Source organism: Musa acuminata, chromosome BXJ1-11 (assembly GCF_036884655.1).
Source record: "Musa acuminata AAA Group cultivar baxijiao chromosome BXJ1-11, Cavendish_Baxijiao_AAA, whole genome shotgun sequence".
In the NCBI taxonomy this organism is placed as follows: domain Eukaryota; kingdom Viridiplantae; phylum Streptophyta; class Magnoliopsida; order Zingiberales; family Musaceae; genus Musa; species Musa acuminata.
The window spans coordinates 12267625-12291205 of NC_088337.1; the positions used below are offsets into that span (position 1 = coordinate 12267625).

The window sequence follows — 23581 nt, forward strand, 5'->3', positions numbered from 1 at the left end:
TTTTCATGCAATAAGTTGAATTTATATCTTTCTAACACATGATAGTGGAACTTCTCCTTTTTGTTGATGACAAAGAGGGAGAAGTATGATCATGTTATGCATGATGACGTATTGCAAATATTCATGATGAATATTTGCAATGACTTGAATTCGGCTTGAATTCAAGGTTCTATCAATATGGCATATTGATAGAGAGAGTTTGTTTAAACTCCGAGAGTTAAGGTTAACTCCATCGTCGATTAGTTGTCATCATCAAAAAGGGGGAGATTGTTGAATCTCATATTTTGATGATGAAACCAATTGATATGTATTTATATTTTAATCTACATTTTGAATGACGTAGGATGCTTTGATTAGAATGAGATAATTAAAGTAGGAAAAATCATGTTGGGCCGGAGGAACATGTCAGAAGATTGGATGTCGGGCTGGTGGATCGGTCGACATATCGACAGAAGGCTTCGGGCCGTGGATTCGGGCATCGGGCCAAGAAGAGCGGATATTGCACCAAGGATATCGGAGTTGCGGAGTCAACTGGCCGATTGGGTAATAGGCCACAAGAGAGGACGATGCACCAAAGAATCGAACGAAGCGTCGAGGGACCAATGACATGCCGGACAACTTGATTAATACTTAGTATTAATTGTCTAGATCTATGCATGATTAACTACGAGAGCAAGGCATGAAGCGAACTGAAGTCCCGGAGTCAAGGACGCGACATCATTGGGAGTTTGAGAGTTCGTCAGAAGTCCGAACATTTGTCGGAGGTTCTAGCAGAACCAGCCGAGAAGTCACGGAGCTTGCCAAGAAGCTCGTCGGAACTCGCCAATAAGATCGTCATGAAGTCTAAGAGCTTGCCGGGAGTCCGTCGGAACATTGCCAAGAAATCGTTAGATGTTCGTTGGAAGATCGCCGGAAGCTCGCTGGAAGAACCAAGACTTACAGACGTATTTAGCTTAGAATATGTCTTAGGAATCATAGTTAGCACGTAATTGGGCTTGGATTTGGGCCAACCTAATTAAGGACAAGCTAGGCCCATGTAATCACTGTGTTGGGCCCAATAAGAAGCCCAAATAGTGCCCAAAGAAGACTCATCGTCGTGGCACAATCTTCGAGATTGTGTCAAGCGATGGTATCGCCAATTTGGGCGGTTATACCACCCCTGGCAGGATGCCAGGCGATGGTACCGCCCAGCACTATGCCTCAAGCGGTGGTATTGCCAGACCTGGGCGGTGGTACCACCTAGGACAGTGTCAGTCAAACTGACACTGGGCGGTGGTACCGCCTGTGCTCGGGGAACCCGGGATGAGATGTTTTTAGGCTCCAAGTTTGAATCAACTTGAAGCTTATAAATATCCCTCTCATCCCTAGTTAAAGTACACAAGCATAAAGAGTTTAAAAGCAAAGAAATGCTGTAGAAATCCCTTGTGAGAATCCTCCTCAAGTTCTAAGTGTTAAAATTCTGTAAGAGCAGTGTGAGTGCTTGTAAGGGTTGTCTTCTAAACCTGGTAAAAGGAGAAGATGGGTGTAAGAAGGAGGTTAATCTTCACCTAGTAAAGCAAGATTATTAGTGGGTGCCGGTGGCCTCGACGGAAGAGGAATCGGAGGAGTGGATGTAGGTCACGATTGACCAAACCACTATAAACTCCCATCTTCTCTGGTTTGCATTTTATTTCCTGCTATTACCTTACTGCAAACCCCTTCAATAGCTTACTGCCTTCAATACATTTACGTACGCTTTCAAGTTAAGTTTCCGAAATCGGTTTTATCTCGGAAACAATTTTTATCATAGGAGAGATTTGACGAAGTTGACGTTTTTATCCGCTGCACTAATTCATCCCCCCTCTTAGTACCGACCCTGATTCTAACATACCAAGCACACCTTGCCAAGAGAAGTGCATTTAGTGTGAAACATATTTTTTCGCACCCAACTTTCATCATCGGCCATATAAGAAAATTGCAAGCTACGTTGCAATACAATAGACAAACCATGATCTGCATAAGTAACATCTTCCTCATCTTCATCATATTTTGGTTTATCATCGGCTTCATCTTCTTCTCCATCACTATGATCTTCAACCAAAGTTACAATCCTCCTATTTGGACAATCTAAAGCAATATTACCCAAAACAATAACATTTGAAGCATTTTCGGTCACTTAGGATAGTAGAATTTGGTGTTTTTTTTGTTGCCAGCAGATTCTTCACCCTTTTCTCATACTTTTGATATTACCTTGCTTTGGACAGTAGGCTTGGAACTTTCTTATTTTATATAGCGTTCTTTTGAACTGTATTGAGAACTTTTTTCAAACTTTTGTTGCTTTTCAACTTTTAAAGCCAACTTGCTCATATCATTTAAAGACCAATATGGCTGCAGTTGAACCACTTTAGCAATCTCATATTTCGTACCTCCTAAGTATCTTGCAATAGTTTGCTCTTCTAGTTCCACAAACTCTCCTTTTAACAGCAGATTATCGAAATAGGCGGATTGTAACTTTGGTTGAAGATCATAGTGATGGAGGAGAAGATGAAGCCTACGACAAACCAAAATATGATGAAGATGAGGAAGAGGTTACTTATGCATATCATGGTTTGTCTATTATATTGCAACGTAGCCTGCAAGTTTCTTATGTGGCCGATGATGAAATTTGGGTGCAAAAAAACGTGTTTCACACTAAATACACTTCTCTTGGCAAGGTGTGCTTGGTGATCATCGATAGCGACAGTTTTGAGAACGTGATTTCTTTGGAGATGGTGCAGAAGCTGAAGTTGGACACAATCCCTCATCCACATCCATACCAATTATGTTGGTTGCAAAAAGGAAATGACATCGAGGTAACTAAAAGATGTTTAGTTTCATTTTCTATTGGCAAGTATTATAAAGACGAAGTGTGGTGTGATGTTGCTCCTATGGATACTTGTCATTTACTATTGGGAAGACCATGGCATTATGATAAAAGGGTGTTGTATGATGGTTATAAACATACTTATTCTTTTAAAGTGAATGAAAAGAAGATTATCTTAGCTCCATTACAATCTTTCGAAATCAGTCCACCAAAAAAGGAAGTTAATGCTTTTATGTCTTATGGTAAATGCAAATATGAATTAGACAAGGGTGGTCATGTTTTGGCCCTAATGGTAGTAGACGAAAACAAACAACATAAGGAGATACCAGAAATCATGAAACCAATCCTAGAGGAATTTCAAGATGTTATACTGGAAGAGATTCCACATGGCTCTGATACCAAACTGATACCGGTATGATGCATAATGGGGGGGTATAGTAGAATAGAATTCGAAAAAAAATTGATAGTACAGCTTGTCGAATAGAAAAGGAGCGAATTAACGAAGCAACTTTGATAAAAACAAAAAGTAACTCACCACCAAGTTTAAAATCATAATGGGATACAGAAAGTTCACCACCCAACGAAAATTAAACAAGGATACAGAACTAGAAAATAAAAGACTCACCACTCAAGGACGCATCCAAGGGATACAGAGTTTATGAGAGCACTCCAAGAGAGCTTCTGCCAAAATATCATCAGTTTCTCGAATTCTGTAATGTACTCCTCCACACTAAGATCTTTTTGCTTGAAATCATGGATTTTGAGAAAGATCTTTTGCCTATAATTGTGAGGAAAATATTTTCTCTTCAGCTCCCTTTTCATTTTTTTTCCATGTCACGATTTTACTCTTCCCCTCACATTCTCTTTGTTTCTTCATATTTTTCCACCAAAAAGATGCATTCCGTCTAAGTTTAAGGGCCACAAGTTTGACCTTCTTTTGTTCTAGAGGTTCATAAAAATCAAAAATTCTTTCTACTACATTAAGTCAATCGATAAAGTCATCAACATTTATTTTACCTTCAAACTCTTGAATCTCCAATCTTGGGTTATATTTATTCTACCACTTGTCTTGGACTATATTTCTTGTTCGACATCTTCTCGACTCCCTTGGAAGAGAAGGAGGTGTATCTTCACAAGAAGTATATTCATGGACTATATTTATTTTTCATGCTGATTTTGTCTATTTGAAGTTCTTCGATTATTTCATTCTTTTCTTATAGACTACGTAGCAATCTTCGTAGCTACAGCCTCAATGTCTTAGCATCATCTTCATGGTCGCTACCTTCACCAACTATATCTTTTCCATTCCGCCTTACCATGATCTCTAACATTTAGCTTTGATACCGGTGTGATGCAGAATGAGGGGGGGTGTAGTAGAATAGAATTCGAAAAAAAATCGATAATACAATTTGTCGAATAAAAAAGGAGCGAACTAACAAAGCAACTTTGATAAAAACGAAAAGTAGCTCACCACCAAGTTTAAAATCACAATGGGATATAGAAAGTTCACCATCCAACGAAAATTAAACAAGGATACAGAACTAGAAAATAAAAGACTCACCACTCAAGGATGCATCCAAGAGATACAAAGTTTATTAGAGCACTTCAAAAGAGTTTCTAAAGTCCTTTCTAAGCCCTAAACACCAACATAAGTACTAGTGCATGAAACAACCCTTCGTGCATAGGGAATTTCGAAATTAAGTGTTCACAGCTGCTAACCAACTCCTTTAATGCATTCCTTGATTATGAAGAAATTGTTCACAGTTGCTAACCAACTCCTTTAATGCATTCCTTGGTCATGAAAAAAAGCACCTTGAAACAGCTTTAACTTTGTTGATGAGCTGTCATATTTGAGTGGGCTGAGTTGAAGATTATGAGGCATCATTGTTGGCTAAAAAACAATACCATATCATAATCAAGGTTCATATGATCAGATTGTATTAAATTAGACACTCCCGTGTCAGAAGAGGAGGCAAATGAGGCATCTCTTCCTCCTTCGTAGTCGTCAACAATGCAAATGCCTCACTTGCCTCTTATTCCTCCTCCGACGCCAATGTAGATGCAAAGCAACATCGAAGGAGAAAGAGGAGATAGAGCGATGCGACACCGACGCAAATGCTTCACCTCCCTCCTTTTCCTCGGTGTCACTGCAGATGCCTCACTGCTCTGTCGCCTCTTTCTCCTCCTCGTCGATGTTCGAATTGACATCAACAAGACCAACCACCATGTCATTCTCATTGACCACCAGAAGAATAACCACCGACAACAATACCATCCACCACCATCGTTAAAATTATTTTTTTTCTCATTATTTTCCTGTCATTCATGCACGTGCTATTATATTTGTATTTTTCATCGATTTTACCGTTGATGTTAGGATAAATAGGATTAGATATTTTGCTTTTATAACTATAAAGATTTCAATATATATTTTTTAAATTTAGAGATTGAGATATTTAAGAGAACTAATTATATGAGATAAATTTTTAAAAGAAAATATTCTGATATCATACTCAATCAATATAATTTTTAAAAGATAATATTCTGATATCCTGAGGATCATAAAAAGATAATTCTCTAGATATGCGTTCATCTCTAAACTCTTCAAAATAGACTAATTAGACTAATTTCCTTATATTTTTCATTGATATAAACATTGAAGAAGCCTTATCAAATATATCCTAACATAATTTTGCACCAAAGTCTAGACACAAAGGAATAATAAAGTCTACAGAATAATAAATTCAAGCATTCTCGATGGACAATCAATTTTCAGAAACGACAATATGCACAATATTAGAGAAAGAGGTTAGGTTGTACAACGTTTGCTCCAATGACACTAACAAATTGTGCCATATATTATTGCTAAAGTCCAATGTTCTGAAGCACAAAAGTAGTCTGGATTATCCAATGATACAAATGAAATGAAGACACCAATTTAAACTTTAGAAAGACAAAACCTTCACATTAAGCCACATCTAAAAAGGATTTTTATTTGAATTATTCTTTTCTGTAGCTGATAAGAAACACCTCTCTCAACACAAAAAGAAGCTTAAGCAGACATCAAATCTTCCAATATTAGAACTGTGCAGTAATGACAGTACAAAGAACCTTAAGACTGAAGTAGAACACTCTGGATCTAACTTAGACAAAGATAGTTTAGTCATATGACACTGACAGCTCTCATTCATCAACCATTTTGGTAAGCTTAAAAACGGAGTCAATCTAAAACACAGACAACTCAAGGATGCTACAACTCAATAAAGAACTGGACAATTGCAGCATTGATGATAGCAATCATATCTGCAGCATCTCCATGTAGCAAACCAGAAAAGGATTGGACGGGCGCTATCAAAGTCTAATGGCAACGAACCAGACAACAAAGATGAAAATATGTATTAATGAAGCAAAAGGTTGAAAGGAGTGAATAGAGTCCATATTCCATAATCGTATTCCTAATGCACCAAGCAATCTCATCCCTCTGCTGACGAAGCTGAGCAAGTTAGTCAAATATTGGAAGCTCTGGTAAAGGCTAAACCGCCAGGTCCAAAGCACTACCAAATGTCCGACCAACTGCTCCTGTCAAAATAGACAAGCATCTGTCAGTTCATAAATATATTCAGCTCCATCTAGAACAATGTCATTAATGAATAAGCCATCAGGGCTAATTTTAACTCAACAGGGTTGAGAACTCCAGCTGCACCCAGGTTTAATTATATTCACTATGTCAGACTCATCCATAGTTTGGAAAAAAATCCTAAAAGAGGATGAAAGAGAAGCAACAAGTATGTTGAATTCTTTCAGGTGACAGAATAATTTCATCAAACATTTTTTATATGGTTTCTTTTCCATTTGTGCTCGTTGACTCACTCTTGCACTGCATAACACAAGCCCAAAGTTGGTCTAACCATATGTCAACACCCATGTCATGGATCAGTGGCACTTTCAAAACCTTTTTGGCTAGGTACATTGTTACATGTGCCAGCATTGCCAACCAGTATGACTATCCAAAATCCTAAAGAAAACTGATTACCACTTTGGCTTGCACTCAATCTGTTACATTCATAAAATGGATTAATTTCCCAAGTAAAACTATTGACATGAGAATACCAAGTTTTAGTTACATTGAAACTTCATTTATTTCAAAATTGAAGCTCTAGCACATGAATATGAGTGTTCTATTCGTCAACCACAGCAAACAGCAAAACTGCTGTCAAATTAGTCCAGAATGATGCTTTGTACAATAAGAAATGGGAACTTACAAATAAGTGCAAGTTAGCCAATTTGTATTTCTCATCTTCACAGCCACAAGCAACCTGACAACCACACAAGCAATCTCAAATAAGTGAACTATCAAGTTAAGATTCACAGATGCTGTTCATTAATGTTTATTAACAGCAAGTCCAATAACTCGTTACAATATTCCAGCTCCTTGAAATGATGATTAATCTTCAGTTTTATAAGTATGACCAATTTCCTTGTTAAATCAAGGACTCTTATTGCTACCAGCGACGAATCAATAAATGTTTCCCTGAAAATTTTTCAATTAATATGACCATTGCCAAGAATTCTGGAGACAAATCTCTCAGGCCTTCTTAATTAACCATTCAGGTCATGTAATTCTTTTCTTGTTCATACTTCACAAATTAAAATGAATACCACGATGCCATTACCTAGCATCCCTCTGATATCATCTTATAAACAAAGTAAAAGCTTGATGGAGACAATTGGCTGAATCCCATGAAACCATTCCATAGAAGTTCACTTATACCTTCTTTCTATTAACTTCGATCTTTGAATGATCCAAATCAATTCTGGCTCTATTGAAACAAAAGATTTTTTTTAATGTGGAAAATATCCATATCAATAATTATGATCTTACATATGGATAATTTCTTACCATCTTGATCATTCGCAACAAAATATTTTCTTTTTGTGTTGGTAAAAAAACATTTTTTTGAAGAGAGGGAGTATTTCACTAATCAAGTCACAGGTATCTGACAAAAACACTTGCCTGCTGGTTTAAGTTCTTGCATGAATGAAATATTGTCTCATCATCTCCAACAGAATCCTTAAGCCCTTGATAAATGCACCAACAGCTATAACCAGTAGCACCATACTGTTATCACAGTGTTGCAGACCAAAAATCTTCTTGTGGATGTAAAGGACCAGCCAATTGAGTGACTCAGCTGAGTAAACCTACCTTACTTTGGATATGGGTAAGATATGGGTAAAAGGGAGAAGGTTGTGAAGTGACTTTGACATCCACACACCCACTCAGATGAATGAAGGACCAACCTGGGTTTCAATAAGCATTTGCAGGTTATGGAGTACCCATCAAGGGTGCTAGTGCATACCCTAGGATGATCATAATCAGCTGCACCATACATCTTGGCACTGTGGAATGTGTAACCTGCCTGCCATCCAAGTCAACCACTTCATGTCCCATAATTCCTAGTGCCTAACAGAATATATCAGCAAGGACAACTATTTTTCTTTCAAAGCTCCCAAATCTGCACAAAAAGGAATTCTAAAATTTATCATCAGGCACAAAACCTCTCTGTAGCATTTCATCATGGAGACGAAATGCCTCTTTCAAGTTGTCAACTGCAACATGACCATTTATCAAGGTTGTATATGTAGATCCATCAGGTTGGACTCCTCTGCTGACCATTCTTTTAAATACAGAATCAGCCTCTTGCATCTCCCCTTGTTCACAAAATGCACTCAAAATTACATTATATGAGATAACATCAGGTGGCACCCCTTTGTTCTCCATCTTATTGATCAAATGAAGAGCCTTATGCATCTTCTCTTCTTTGACAAATCCATAAATGAGAGTGTTGTACGTAATTATATCAGGAATGACACTATCATCAATCATCTTTTCTAAGAACTTTTCAGCTTTTTTTGCATTGCCAGACCGACAATAACCTTTAATAATCGAATTATATGTCACAACATTAGGTGCAATTCTATTTTCTACCATTTCATCCAGGAACCTAAAGGCTTCTTCCACCTGTCCTTTACTACAGTGGTTGTCTATTAAAATGCTGTAGGTAATGTGATTAGGAAGCATTCCCCTTCGACACGTGTCGTCCCACAACTCATTTACTCTTTCCATATTCCCTTCTTTGCAACAACCATCAATCAAACTATTGTAAGTAACAATGTCTGGTTTCAAATTGCTTTCTAGCATTTTATCAAACAGTCTTAAAGCTTTCTCCACTAAACCACCCTTACAGTATCCATCAATGAGAGTAGTGAAAGTGCAAAAGTCAGGGGAAATTCCTCTTTCTACCATCTCATGAAAAAGTTTATCAGCATCCGACAACCTTTGTTCTTTACATATGCCATTCAAGATTGTATTGTAGGTGACAATATCTGGCAAACAACCATGATCTACCATCTCATCACGCATCTTCAGAGCTTCCGTTATCAAACCAATCCGACAAAATCCACTGATAAGCATAGTGTAGATAACATTGTCTGGAACCAAGCCAATGGTCTTCATGTCCCCAAAATATGCAAGTGCTCGATTCATATCACCTTTCTTCGAAAACAAGTCTATCACAGAGCTAAAGCTTACTATATCAGGAACAAGTCCACTACCGACCATCTTATCATAAATCCTCATGGCTTCGCTTGTGTTACCAATCTTACAAAACCCACTGAGAAAAATGTTGAATGTAGAAGCATTCGGCACCAAACCAGCATCCAACATTTCCCCCAGCAATTCTTTTGCTTTGTCATATAGACCATTCTTGCAAAACCCATTCAGAACAGCATTATAAGTCACGACATCAGGCTTTAGTCCATTGTCGCCCATCGAGTTCAGCAATTGCAATGATTCTTCCAAATGCCCAGCGCGGCAGTGTGCATCAATTAAAGTATTATGCGTTACAACATCAGGAAAAATCCCTCTTTTTGCCATCTCCAACAAGAACGAATTTACCTGGTCAAACCTTCTATCCTTGCAGAAGGCATTCACCATGATGTTCAAAGTGTAGATATTCGGATGGACCCCCATTTCGACGATCTCACCATAGATGTCCCTCGCCATGTCGACCCAATCCATCCGGACCAATCCAGCAAGGAGCAAATTGCAGGCGTTGACGGAGACAAAGAGGCCCCGGGCCTTCAACAAGCGGAACGCCTCCGCTGCCTCCCTCGGCTTCCTCGCCTGCACGTAGGTGCGGATCAAGAGGTCGAACACGGCCGAGCCGGGGCCCTCGCAGCAGTCGTAGCTGGTGGCCAGCGCAGCGACGACCTCCGCACGGGAGGCACTACGCCGGCGGACCAGCCGGAGGACGAGGGCCTGGGCCTCGGCGATGCGGCGATTGCGGACGAAGTAGTGGATCATGGTGCCGAGGGTCTCGGCGGGAAGCCTGAGGCCGGGCTCGCGACGAAGCCGGCGGAGCTGAAGCGAGAGAGGAGGCTCCAGGAGCGAAGGTGCGGGCGGAGGCCGTTCGGGAGATGTTCGCAGGCGAGCCGGGCTCGGACAAGGGCTCGCGCAGATGGAGCAGTAGAGGCGGGACATGAAGGTGGGCGGAGGGAGGCGGCGACATGGCGAAGCGGGGGCCGGCTGCGTAATTGGTGGTGAGGAAGAGAAGAGGGAGGATAGACGCGTCGGAGTGGAGGAGGTGGCGGTAGTGACGGCTTTGATTTGGATCGAGGGCTTCATGAGAGGAGAGAGAGAGAGAGAGAGCGTACCAAGCGTCTCGTCTTGTGCGTCAACCTGAGACCTATATATGGGCTTAAGCCTGGCTATCCTTATGGGCTTGCAATGGAAATATAATGGACTGGCTTTCTTTCGATACTTGGACTAGATTCCGGTTGGGTCACGACAACCAAGTTGAGTGCAATAAGCTTCAATTATCACGTCCCCATATCCATTCGTTCTTATCTCGAACCAAACTCACCTGTCATTAATGATTAAAGATTAATGAATAATTTACTTTTATCAAGAACATTAGCCAATGATTCACAGAAACTGTTTATATGATTGCAAGGATAAGACTATACACAAAAGTGTAAAAGATTTTTCACATCATGATAATACAAAAACATTGCCAAAGACGAACAATTGAATCGTATACAGAATAATTGTGTTGAGCAAATTTGTTTCCTTTTTTTCACATAAAGTCTTATTTTATGATATTACAGCAGGAGTCATCCCCTGATCCCATAGTGCATCTTGATCACTAATATACATTGTCTCATTAAAGCTATCAGAGATGATTTCCTAAACCAACAACATCAAGTTTATATCTTTAAAGAAAAAGTGAAGGATCATGTCTGCATCTTCCGTCATGAAGTTGCGAAAACCTGGCAAGTCAGTAAGAGAGCAAATTGTTGAGAAATGTGAGGTGAAATAAGTTGGAAGAACAAGAGTGGAGGGGAGAAGGCTCACCAGTATTAGACCAAGAAAATTCATATTACTACCAGGGAGTTTTGCCTGTAGGGGAAGAATCATGCCTTTCCATCTTCTCCATGAGAGGTCCCATGTCATGAATAAATTTTACAGACTGAGAGAGTCGATTTAGAAGGTTAAACAGTGCGACTTCATTTCGTTGCAGCTGCAGCTAAATTTCCAATAAGCTGACATCAGAACACATTAGGAAAGTACCTTGATATCTATCTTCAGATACTTCGGAACATTTCATAAGGTAAAGAGAGAAAGACATATCAGGAAAAAAAATAGTTAAAAAAGAATTGTTTTGAGTGAATATATGGATTATTTCTTAAAGTTCAATTTACCATTTTGTTTTCGATTTATTTTCTATAGATTGACTCTTCCAAGACTCATACTATGGAAGCCACATATGCTGACCCACACGCTTTTCCAAGTTTAAGCTTCCGCCATGACTACTAGTATCAAATAATCAGACAATAGTAGTATGACTAGCTTCTCTCATGAAAAGATTCAAGAACCTAAAAGAATATATCTCAACTGTCAAGTTGCCAAACACAATAGTATAGGTTACCTTTAAAGAGATATAATTCATGTTTTTCAAGATGTTTAAACATATGCTTTAGAAATAAGAAGGCCGAAAGATAAAGAATAAACCAGTCATCACATAAGTCAATAGCAACCACGAGTAAGATCTAAAAATCATAAATATTAAATATAGATTCAACCACTGAGAGGATGCAGAAGATAATTCTTTTAGTTCAAGAAGAAAACAAACATATAAGCAAACAAACAGGAGAAAGAAATGTCATGGGGTTGAAGCTTCTAGAAAACCTTATATACACACAGACAAACAAATTAGATAAGTAAAAGTTGGCGAATAAAGGAAAGTAGCATACTGTCTTGTTTACATTGTTTTTGCCATCAACAAAGAATAGAACGTTCAAAGCTGTTGCTAGACCATTGACTTGAAGTTTTCCCCACAATCGGCATTTCTCACATCCCACACAGTTCATGATTGCACTGCAGCACAAAATAATTTGTTTAATTTAACAAGCAAGTCCTCATGGTTAACATGTCAAATTTGCAATGCAAACCTGATGTTTCTGAATTGGTTCTGAATCTGCTGCAGAAGATCAGGCCCATTTTGACCTTGCCAGATATTGACTTCATCAAAAGGTACCGGACAAGCAGATAGAAGTTTGTTATTGTAGAGTAGCTGTCTCATCAATGACTGAGTTTTCAAATCTTCCACATGATTGCCAGTGTTGTATTCAGCTTGTTCCAAGTAATCTGCAGCCTGAAGCATCATAAACACATGAACTAATCTCTCTAAATATGGATCATTTAATTCCGATATTGCAGCAAAATGAGATTGACTTACCTTTGTCACTGCCCGCAAAACAAAGAGAAATATAAAATACAAATTTCTGACCCGATCTGAGTGTTTCCATACTCGATCATAAAGCATCTGAACATTTTGCCCCCACTGGGTTCATTCAGAAGAATGAACATTAGAGATTCATGGCTAATAAAAAGCATATTAAGAAAAATGGTTTTCTTTTCTAGCTAACTTATCGTGAAAGGAAGTGTAAACAAAGATACCAAATTGGCAGATGAATCAAGGAGATACTCAGATGCTATGTGAACTGAAATTGAAGAATGCAACCCAGAGATTAATTTGTACATCACTTTCTTCTCATTGCACCATTCTTCAGAAGGATCTGGAAAAGAAAATTTTTGAGATAAAAAATATAGTACTAGCTAAAACTTATTTCAGTATGTAAACATTTTAACCAAAACTGAGCAATGCAACAAATTAGTTGATGAAAAATATGCATTCTCATGTTATATACAGAGAATTATCTAATTCATGAGAGTTTCTTCAGAAGCTTAAAATTTTTATAGAAGTTGAGGAATTCCCTAATTCAAGCAATTATTAAAGTTGAGTATGTACAGAAAAATAATGAAAAAAGGACTCGTAACTAATATCAGACGGAACATGATAAGTTCTACTTTATCTCGGTGTTAGCAAAATAAGATAACATTACAAAAATGCCAGGATACAGAGAAAAAAAGAGGACAGATGACTAACATTGTGGACAATTTTCCTTGTAAACAGTAGTCCATATCCTTTGAGCTGATGGACCTGCATAACCAGTGTATCTCTCAGGGTTCAGCTGGAGATTCACATATGTCATAGCTGCTGCAGAAAAATGCAATGCACCAACCAGATTCAAGTTCACAAAGTCAAATACCATGGAGGAGAACAACAACATCTAAAACAAAATGAAGTTAAGAGTAAACCAGAGCTGGTGGGTACCATCATCAGTTTCATCATCATATGTCCAAGGATTGTCAATCTGGATCCATCCTTTGAAAATTGTATCATCAAGGGTCCTATCCACAGCAGCCTGTGGTTTTCCCTCCTGACAAATCACATCGTCAGCAGAAAACAATCTGGATGATTTCTTAAAGGGCTCTGGAAACTCGCTTTCTGGACACTCGCATACAGTACAATCTCGGAGATAGCACATCCCATCATCAGGTCAGAATGGGCAATCGCACCACAATTTAACCTATCAAACCACCAATAAAACAACTTATTGAAGAAACAAGATTCAAGTTGCAAAACTTGAAGATATCGAAGTAGGGCATAACAACATTTTCCTCGGAAAAAAAGTACAGATGTAGAAAGTGATCAAAGAAAGATACTAGAAATATGAGGTCAAAGCTCGTCTACCAAATTAGACATCAGCAGTTTTGGTTGAAAAAAGGTTTCCTATTATGCTCAGATCTAAGTGCAAAAATAGGAATCCATTTTGTTCATTCAAATAGCCAAAGAAGTTAATTACAACATCTAACAAGCAAAATGAAATCAAATGTGCATTTTATACTAATTAGCTACATAAGTTTTCTTATAAATTTTGGTATAAGAAAATGGAGATACAAAATGTTGTCAAATTACTGCAAAATTGAGTATATCTGCCACAAATTAGTTCCGTACCAAAGTATACCAGTGTTCTTTAGGCAATGTATGCAAAGGAAGAAGGTTATAGAAATCCCAAGTTGCATAGGAAACCTATAAAAGCACGATGCACCATTTTAACGAAATTTATCAACAGAGATAACTGAACTATATTGATGCATCTAAGGACCAGTTAGTGATATCCTTCCAATGCGGGGTTAGATGTGTCACGCAATTCCAATAAACAGTAGGTTTACCCACAAAATCAGCCTCCAATCTGTAACTACATCAGATATCCATCAATAATATCCAGGATAAGGCAGAAAAAGAAACAGAAGGATTATACAACAGTTAGGAATTCGGTGGAATATGCCTAATACAAGCCTAGTAACACTATGAGAAAGGTGAAAGCATGACTAAATAAAGCAAGTGGATAACAAGTATAGGAAAGCATGAAAGGAGGATGAAAGACAATTGTCTCATGAATACTATAGAGCTGTGTCGACTGGTGCTTGGCAACATCCATTTAAAGCTAATGCTTATAAGGTAGCTACAAGTCAAATTGTTGCAACCTTGACAACAATACATTGAAGAAAAAAAAATCTTTGAATGCCAAGAGAGATGAGTTTAATTTAGTGATTTAAAAAGCGCTAGATGATAAAAAGCGTCAAGGTCCAAAAACGCCCGAGGCGCTAGGCGCTCGCCCGAGCGAAGCGAAGCGCTAAAATATTAAAATATATAATATAATTAATAAATATAATTATTTAACAGTATTAAAATTAAAATAATATATTATTAATCTAATAAATACAAATACTATTATTAGTATACTGTTAACAGTATACAAAAGGAGAAGAAGGAAGAGGAGTGTAAGGGGGTACTGACTGAGAAAAGAGGAAGCGGTAGCGGTAGCGAGAGTGGGAGTGTAAGGAGGCAGCTGTCATGGATTTAGCTGGTTTTACCTAAGTTGTGTGGCACCCTTGCGTGTCCGTCCGTATAGGTCAACCTCCCCGAAGCCTTCCATGGTCCCTTAGGACCTACAAAAGAGAAAACGGGTTAGAGAGAACGCCTCACTCGGGATCCACAAGCAAACATTCCAGGAAACACTTCATAGACAATGCAAATTACAAACAGACTTTACAAGCTCTGAATAGTTACACAACAAAGGGTCAAAATGGTCCACTACAGACCAAAAATCTCTCACAAGTGTTCACATGACACAACCTTTATTTACAAGCCTAAAGCGGCCACCAAACCCAACTAAAATGGGACTATTAAGCCTTCGACCGTCCCTCTACATGTTGTGCAAAGCATGAACATACCAAAAGACACGGACATACATAAGCATTACATCAAACATCCTATTTAGAAGTTTGTCCGTGACATTCTCCCCCACTTATTCCTTCGACGTCCTCGTCGAAGCCTTTGCCGACACTGCAACTTCTTACCTTTGCTGAGTCTTCAATCTTCTGCTCCAACTGCAATGCGCCTCCTGGCTCCCAGCTGCTCTCCGTTGTTGATTTTGAGTAGTCGAACATTTGATCCGTCATGCTGCTTCAACTCGCCAATGACTCCGACTCTAGTGTGGGGTTGGCTGAGTTATGTTGATCTCTGTTGGTTCTTGCGGATCCTCCAGATGAAGGAAAAGATCATCCTTACTATGCGACAGTCTCTCAAATGCCTCATGTTGCTTGAACTGGGTGGATGCTTGTTGGAGCTTTAACGAGCATTGTCTCGCAAACTTCTGAAGTTTTGGGTCCTTCCTCCACAAAATTTGTCCATTGACTCTTCTTTCACTTAGTTGTCACTTCCAAGTAGGTTCGCATCACTTCCTCTTTCAATTGGCATTTCGTTGGGAAATGAAGCGGACAATCTACTCTCAGTAGCACTGATCACCGTTGGTGAGGATTTGACAACTATTGCTTTCCATTATCTTCGAAGGGTCTTTGAACCTGTGCAGAGCTCTTCTGCTGGATAGATAAGAGAATTGGGGTACTCGGTTTCGCCCATTCTCTTAAGAGTTGAGAAGGCAAAGGTTACTCAACTTCGCCTGCTTCGTCGAGGTTGTACTCCATGCATCGAGTTGGTTACTGGCCTTCGCCTACTCTTTACTCACACTTCTGAAGCACTTGAAGTGTTTGCACTCCTTGTGTTGAGTTAGTTACTGTGATTCACTTTCTCAATGCCATCGAACTTCTGGAATGCAAGAAGTTTTCACCCCAACTTGGAGTAATTCTCTAATAGATTTGGTCGCCTCTAGGATTGTACCGTCTTCTCCATCAACCTTGCCACCTACTCCATTGAGTAGCAAAGGTACAGCATCGCGTACTGCCTGCTTCGTTCCTTGGTCGTGCACTCTTGCATGACCCGAAGTCCTTCACTTTCGGCTATCTTAATGAGAAGCTCGTTGACACCGGTCTTACGAAGTTCCTTGGCCTCTGCCCTTCAACCTTGTCTCGGTACTTGGAGTTTGCCTCTGCATGCTCCACCTTCTCGGCCCCTTTCACGACCAAGCGCTCTCCCTCCATGAGAGCAAGGGATCAATGACTTTCACAAAAGTCCCACCTCTATGGTACCATGGCGCTGCCATGCCCATGACCCTACTATCCGTCGCCTCGCATCTGCATCCCTTTTCTTCACGATCAGTAGATATGTCTCTGTGGCACTCCTCCGAGTACACCTCAATTCTAACTGATGCTTGATTTTGGGTAGCTAAGTCCCTCTGAACTCGTCGTCGCTTCCTCGCTCCTTTCGACCCCCTACTTCAACACCTCTGTGTTCTCCAAGCAGCTCCCTTTGGTCGATGGAAAGACAGACTACAACTCTCATACATGGCCTCTGCCATCACGTTATAGGATTTACACCGATTCTGTTCTCCTTAGCTTCCTTGATAGCAACGTTCGCTTACTCGACCTTGTCCTCTGACTTGTCGGGTCCCTTAAGCGAATATGGGCTCTGGAGCAGTCCAACTCTCCAGCTGCTTCGATCATACCTCTGCATGATCAAGTCCCTCCCATAGGACTCACTGGTACATGCATTCAAACTTTTTCCTTGGTAGAACACAGCCCCCATATACTGATGACCAAGGCTTTCATCCGATGCAAAATTTGATACACGTACAGAAGACTCGCCTCTACGGTACCATGGCCTTCACTCCTTGAATCCATAGCCCTACTTGCCGTCGTGTTGTTCACCGAAGTACAACTTCCAATAGCTCCCGATCATACCTCCATATGATATAGTCCCTCACGGGACTATGTCGTGTGTATCACATTGCCACGAACCGTTCCACCACGATCCGCTGCACCATGTCGCCTCCTGGTGACATCTCTATTGCATTCTGATCCTTGTGGGATGAACTCGGATTGTGATCCCTCCATGTGTGGCCTCTGTTAATACATCGTAGGGTCTCTTTCACCTTCGATTTTATTCGCTCCTTTGGCAATCAACCTTCATCCACCCACTCTTGGGTCACACCTAGATGAAGCACCGCTCTAGGACAGTCCATCGCCTAGTAGCTCCCGAAGTCCACCGAATTCGCTGAAAATGGTGCACCATTGTCTGAATCCCGGGCCTTTTCCCCTACCAGCACAATCTCCGCTGCGCACCGCTTCCTGCCTAGCAACTTGACTGGCAACACTGTGACATATTGTTCAAGGCCTTCTGAACCCAACTTCGCCACCGCAAGTTGAGTCGCCTTAGTTCCTCCATCAAATGCTTCTCCGAGGTAAGGTGTATATGCCCAGAAACTCCCTTCGTCCTTGGCACTGTGCAAGATGAGTCTGCTCCGTCAAAATGAAGGACCCATGGAACAATATGATCCTGCTCTTGCCTCTGCAAGAGTTCATGTCCTTGACCTCTGTCCAAGGAAAGAATTGTGCCTCCGCTCCATGTTCCATCTTCTATGCTGGCTCTCTTCATGCGGCTTGGGTACTTCACCAAGTTACACCCAAGTTACTCCGCTCCTCTTTTTTGCATTGAGTTGATGGTGGCCCTCGCGCCCACCATTCCATGGGTCAGCCATCCCTTGAGTCCGATCTCCATATCGACTCCAAGTGTGCCTTCATTTGTGTTGCTTTGGGTCGCTCCCCCACTTAATCTCGCAATGCATCCACCAATGCATTCTCTCAAGCGAGATCATGCAACGACTCCTCGCCGCTTGCTCGGTCCATTGAGCTTCGTGTAGTTGTTGTTTGTTGAGGTACTCCTCCTCAACATGTGCGGTCTGTCCCACATAATTCTCCCTCTAGAGAGCCGGGACTTATCCCTCCTAGATAATTATCTCGTTGGAGCAACATCTCTCTTCATTTCGGAGACCACCATCCCCTTGGACTACTCCGATTTGCTAAACAAACTGTACATTGTTCTGCCTCCTGTAAACGCACTTGCTAGATTGCAACTCCACGTCAATATAGCCCCCGCTGTACCACTCAAGGCCTAGCAACATGCTGAACTCGTTGCACACTTCAGCCTCCTACGGACGTATCCTTTACATGCCGAAGAGAAAGTTTCAATGCTCCATGGCGCCGAGTTTCAGTCGCCTTAGGATGGCCGCGAACATTCCATCGTCCGCATACAAGCCCATATATGAGTACCGAATTCTTCGAGTTAGCAATTTCCCTCACTTCTGTGAGCTTTGCACAACTTTTTCGGTCGCTGAGCAACTCATTCTACCTTGCATATCCTCATCCTTTACCACACGCCTCGCTTGCCTTGAGCACCATCAAGTATAGTTGTCAACGTTGAGCCATAGCTCAAACTCAGCCATCCCAACCATTGTGCACTCTGCATACTTCCAAGCTTGCATGTTCTCGTGGTGCCTCTTGCGTAAAGGGTTGGCCATTCCTCTGAATGTCAATCTCAGATGTCCGCTCGTCCGAGCGACTCCTTTTCCCTATATCTCCATGCCCATTTTTCCCCCAAACGGTCGCGCGTGTGCTGACTGCCCTCAACGCAACCCGGCTAGGTCCCCCACGTTTGCATGCCAAGTGTTTCTATGAGTGCTTGTCCCGTTCTGATACCATCTGTCACGGACTTATCTAGTTTTGCCTAAGTCGTGCGGCACCCTTGTGTGTCCGTCCGCATAGGTCAGCCTCCCCGAAGCCTCCCATGGTCCCTTAGGACCTACAAAAGAGAAAACGGGTTAGAGAGAACGCCTCACTCGGGATCCACAAGCAAACATTCCAGGAAACACTTCATAGACAATGCAAATCACAAGCAGACTTTACAAGCTCTGAATAGTTGCACAACAAAGGGTCAAAATGGTTTACTACAGATCGAAAATCTCTCACAAGTGTCCACATGACACAACATTTATTTACAAGCCTAAAGCGGCCACCAAATCCAACTAAAATGGGACTATTAAGCCTTCGGTCGTCCCTCTACAAGTTGTGCAAAGCATGAACATACCAAAAGACACAGACATACATAAGCATTACATCAAACATCTTGTTTAGAAGTTTGTCCGTAACACAGCGACAGCGGGAGCGGGAGCGGCGACAACGGCAACAGTGGCAGCGGGAGCGGGAGTAGCGAGCGGCGACAGTGGCAGTGGCGAGCAGCGACAACGACAGCGGCAGCGGGAGCAGGAGCGGCGAGCAGCGGGAGCGGGGAGCGGCAACAGCGGTAACGAGTAGCGACAGCGGCGTGCAGCGGGAGCGAGAGCAACAGCGGCAACGAGCAGGGTTAGGGTTGGGCAACGACAGCTGGTATCGATTTTAGTTGGTTCGATTGAACCAACTAAAGCACTGGAGACCGGACTAGACCTAAAATCCTGGTTCGGTCGCCTGGTTTAACCCAGGCGCTCGCCCAAAGCGCCCAGCGCCTAGGCTCGGGCGAGCGCCTGGAAGTGAAGCGAGGCGCTCGGGCCTCGCCTCGCCTCGCCCGAGCGCCTAGGCAAGCGCCCGAGCACCTTTTTAAATCATTGGTTTAATTCAAAAGAAATTATAGCCTGCAATGAAATTTGTGGCAAGTTTCAATTAAAAAACTCATAATCCATGATAAGGTGAAAGATTTCACTAATACGGAAGAAAGGAAAAACCACCAAATACGTTTGCAAGGAGTGGTAATTGAATTCTCAAAGCAGAAAACCAACAAAGACTTGGTTATTCAATGAGAATGGGCATTATGATCCGACCCAGAGCATAATGAAGGCACAATTTTTAGTCCTGACGACATGTAATTATGCTTAAGACATGGTGTTCTTCCTTTTGAATTAACATCACACATCTCATAAAGCAGCAACAGAACTAGTAATGTAGTTTCATTAGCACTTACGTATTGTTGTTGTCATGGATCAATAGCCACGATCCAGCCGGTTTAACAGACCCATTCACCTCGTTGAGTATGTACTAACATAATACAAAATCAAATTTAACAGACCCATTCACTTTGTTGAGTATGTACCAACATACTAACAAAATCAAATCATACACGTGAGATTCATCCAATGTTGACTTCATATTATGATGTGCTCTGTAGCCCCATCCATAAGTAATTCCATTTGGTCGAGCCCCTAACCCTATCAAACAATAGATCGACTCCTCTATTATTTGTCACGATCCAACCCGATGAGATAAGTAACCTATTAAATATGGTGATTCCGACCCAAAATGCACAAGCCAATTCATACTTTCACCCATTTCTGACATGGGACTAACCCAGGACGTTATATCAACCCTCATAACTCCAAGGGATCGGACCAAGAAATAAATGTACCTTGAAATAACGAAAGAAGGGAGTCTTCACGAGATCCTGTAGTATCGGATGCAGCACCTGCGCGTTCAGCGAATTCGCTGTCTCGTAATCGCAGCAACAATCCTCCACCAAGCCTGTGTAGCTTCTCGATCCCTACGACACCGTCGTCTCACACCAAATCAGCCCCAGTTGCAACAGAAGCCACCACAACCCACCAAAAGCCGACCTCCAACAGGGAAACATACCGGGGGGCATTAGCATGAATTGGTAACGGAGGCAGGGATCTCGAGGGCGTTCCTGGAGCCGACGAAGATCGCGAGCGCGACGGCGGTCAGGGCTCCGGCAGCCGCCCAGGCCCATCGCCGGCGGCTCTTCGCGCCCCCGCCATCGCCAGCGAAGGTGGCCTCGCCCCTTCCCATCTGAACTCGAATTGCTGCTGCTGATGACGATCTCGCGGAAGGAGGACGAGAGGATGGAAAACATCGCGCGTGGTACCGATCGAGAGGGCGTATATATGCATAGCAGAAGAGTCGATACAGATGGAGGAGGAAAACGACGGCGGAGGTGTTGGGTTTTCCGAATTGCTCCGAGTGGAAGTCGTCGAGGGAGAAAGGAGGCCGGGGGAGAGACTGAAAACCGGTGGCGGAGCAATCACAGTTTTCGTTTTGGAGGGCCCGAGGTCCGTTTAGGCGAATTTTAGGAAAAAGACCCTCTATTTCGATACTTTTCAAACAGAATCCTTTTTTATAATTTTCCGCATATTACTTCTCTTTTTCGTTATTTCAATATTATATTCATCTTCTATTTCTTTAGTCGATTATTTGTTGGTCTGATTCCGATTCAAGACATTGGAAAAGACATTATATGCCTTTTTTAAATAATAATTACTTATACACATATATTAAAAAATACATTTAAATATATATTAAAGAATCTTAAAAAAAGAATATTCTAGAAAGCATAAAAAGACTATCTCTAAATATTAAAAGGTAATATTTTTTGGTTTTAGGGTACTTTACTGTTCGGTTTAAAAACTTAAGATTTAGCAATTACACTATGTATTAAAGCCGATATAACTATCTCACTCTTGGGCTTATCTTAATCAAGGTGTATATTAACTACATCTATATCACGAACGTCGATCTCACAGAATTTGAGTAAAATTTAATCAAGTTACGATCAATTATAAGAATACTTGGAAACAATATAAGTACATTAATCAATCCTAAGTGTTTCTGTCCAAAAATATACCCCCAAATCTCCCTCTCAATAAGAATCTTGTAGAACATGAATAAATTTCCATCCGATCTAACTCAATTACATCAATTTTTTAATCTTATTTTCGAGTTTCTTTATGCAAAATATACTCAAATAACCTATTCATCATAAAGATTCTAATCATAAAAGACAGATAAAATTCCAGTATAAAAAACTCAGGACTGAATCGATACACTGTTTTTATAAATTAATCTATCACATGCAACACAAAAAAACTTAGAATTGCTTAGGAGCGACACATGCTTTTTCAATTAATTTTAAGTATATATTCTCTCCAAAATAGAAGTTTAGTGTGTGAAAACAAGAAAACTTAACACAATGAAAAAGAAAGGAAATAAAAATCAATGAAGTAATAAAGAAAACTAAAATATTTTAAAGTTCATTGGTGTAATTTATTGAAGGAATACTAATATGAGCAAGATGAATGTACGATCTAAATATTTGGAGGATGTAAAATTTAAATATTTGACTGGATGTATCAAATTTTAAAATGTTAACTATGATACATTTAAACTTTGAAAGGTAGATAAATAATTCCGTTTTATCTTACATTGGCATATATATTAAATCTAAACAATGTTCTCATCATAAACCACTAACAAGATATGAACTAGCCCCATTAAATGCACCGAGGATCTTATTTTAAATTTGGTGCTCTCAAACCTATTAAGGTAGATCTGATTGAATATTTGCAATATGAACCATTTAAGGGAATGGGAAATGATTTTACTTAAGGTACAATAAAATTCTTAATTTTTGTGCTCCTTATTGGTAAGAATTCTAGAAACACTGAGTTACTATTTTCTTTCACTAATATCACTAATGGAAGCTTCAATTCCTTAGGAAATTGATAAAAGAATACAATTATTACCTATTTACGTATATAAAAATACAACTATAAATTGGAAATTTTAGATCATTTTATTATTATCTAAGATTTGAACATGTTTAATCCGCACTTCATCTAACAGTAACAAATTTGTTGAAGCCAGTTATGACCTGAGAAGTGACCATGAGGTTTCACACTCTATAAACTATCATGCAGGAATAGAGCATTAGGTTTTAGACTCCACAGATAACATCAACAGTAATCCATGAAGTTGTAACAATAATGCTCGAGACAAGCTACAGTCAAAAGGATTCTGGATTGCTATCACATAATAATATATTATTCTTATTATGTTAAAGAAGTTCAGAACATGCTAAAGCAACAAAAAAGGCTCCAAATAATATTATTATGTTCTGCTGAAGGATTCTGGATTGTTATCACCAGACTGGACTAGATCAAGTTATCATCACTGTTATTTGAAATGTATACTAAAGCAGCCAAATGGTTTAGGAAAGTTGCACAGATTTTATTTCACTGAATTTAAAGTTTTAATGA

The 23581-nt window shown here is 40.3% G+C and overlaps 1 protein-coding gene and 1 pseudogene across 1 annotated transcript; both read right to left on the reverse strand.

Moving 5' to 3' along the window:
* Positions 1 to 5890: 5890 nt before the first annotated feature.
* On the reverse strand, positions 5891 to 10573 carry LOC135581031 (pentatricopeptide repeat-containing protein At5g01110-like). The gene is made up of 3 exons (XM_065089874.1): positions 7857 to 10573; positions 7105 to 7158; positions 5891 to 6421 (listed from the first exon to the last, which is right to left on the reverse strand). The coding sequence occupies exon 1, from the start codon at positions 10524 to 10526 to the stop codon at positions 8373 to 8375; it is 2154 nt and encodes a 717-aa protein (XP_064945946.1). The 5' UTR covers positions 10527 to 10573; the 3' UTR covers positions 5891 to 6421; positions 7105 to 7158; positions 7857 to 8372.
* Positions 10574 to 10895: 322 nt separating this feature from the next.
* On the reverse strand, positions 10896 to 21589 carry LOC135597220 (endoplasmic reticulum oxidoreductin-1-like; annotated as a pseudogene).
* Between the last annotated feature and the right edge of the window lie 1992 nt (positions 21590 to 23581).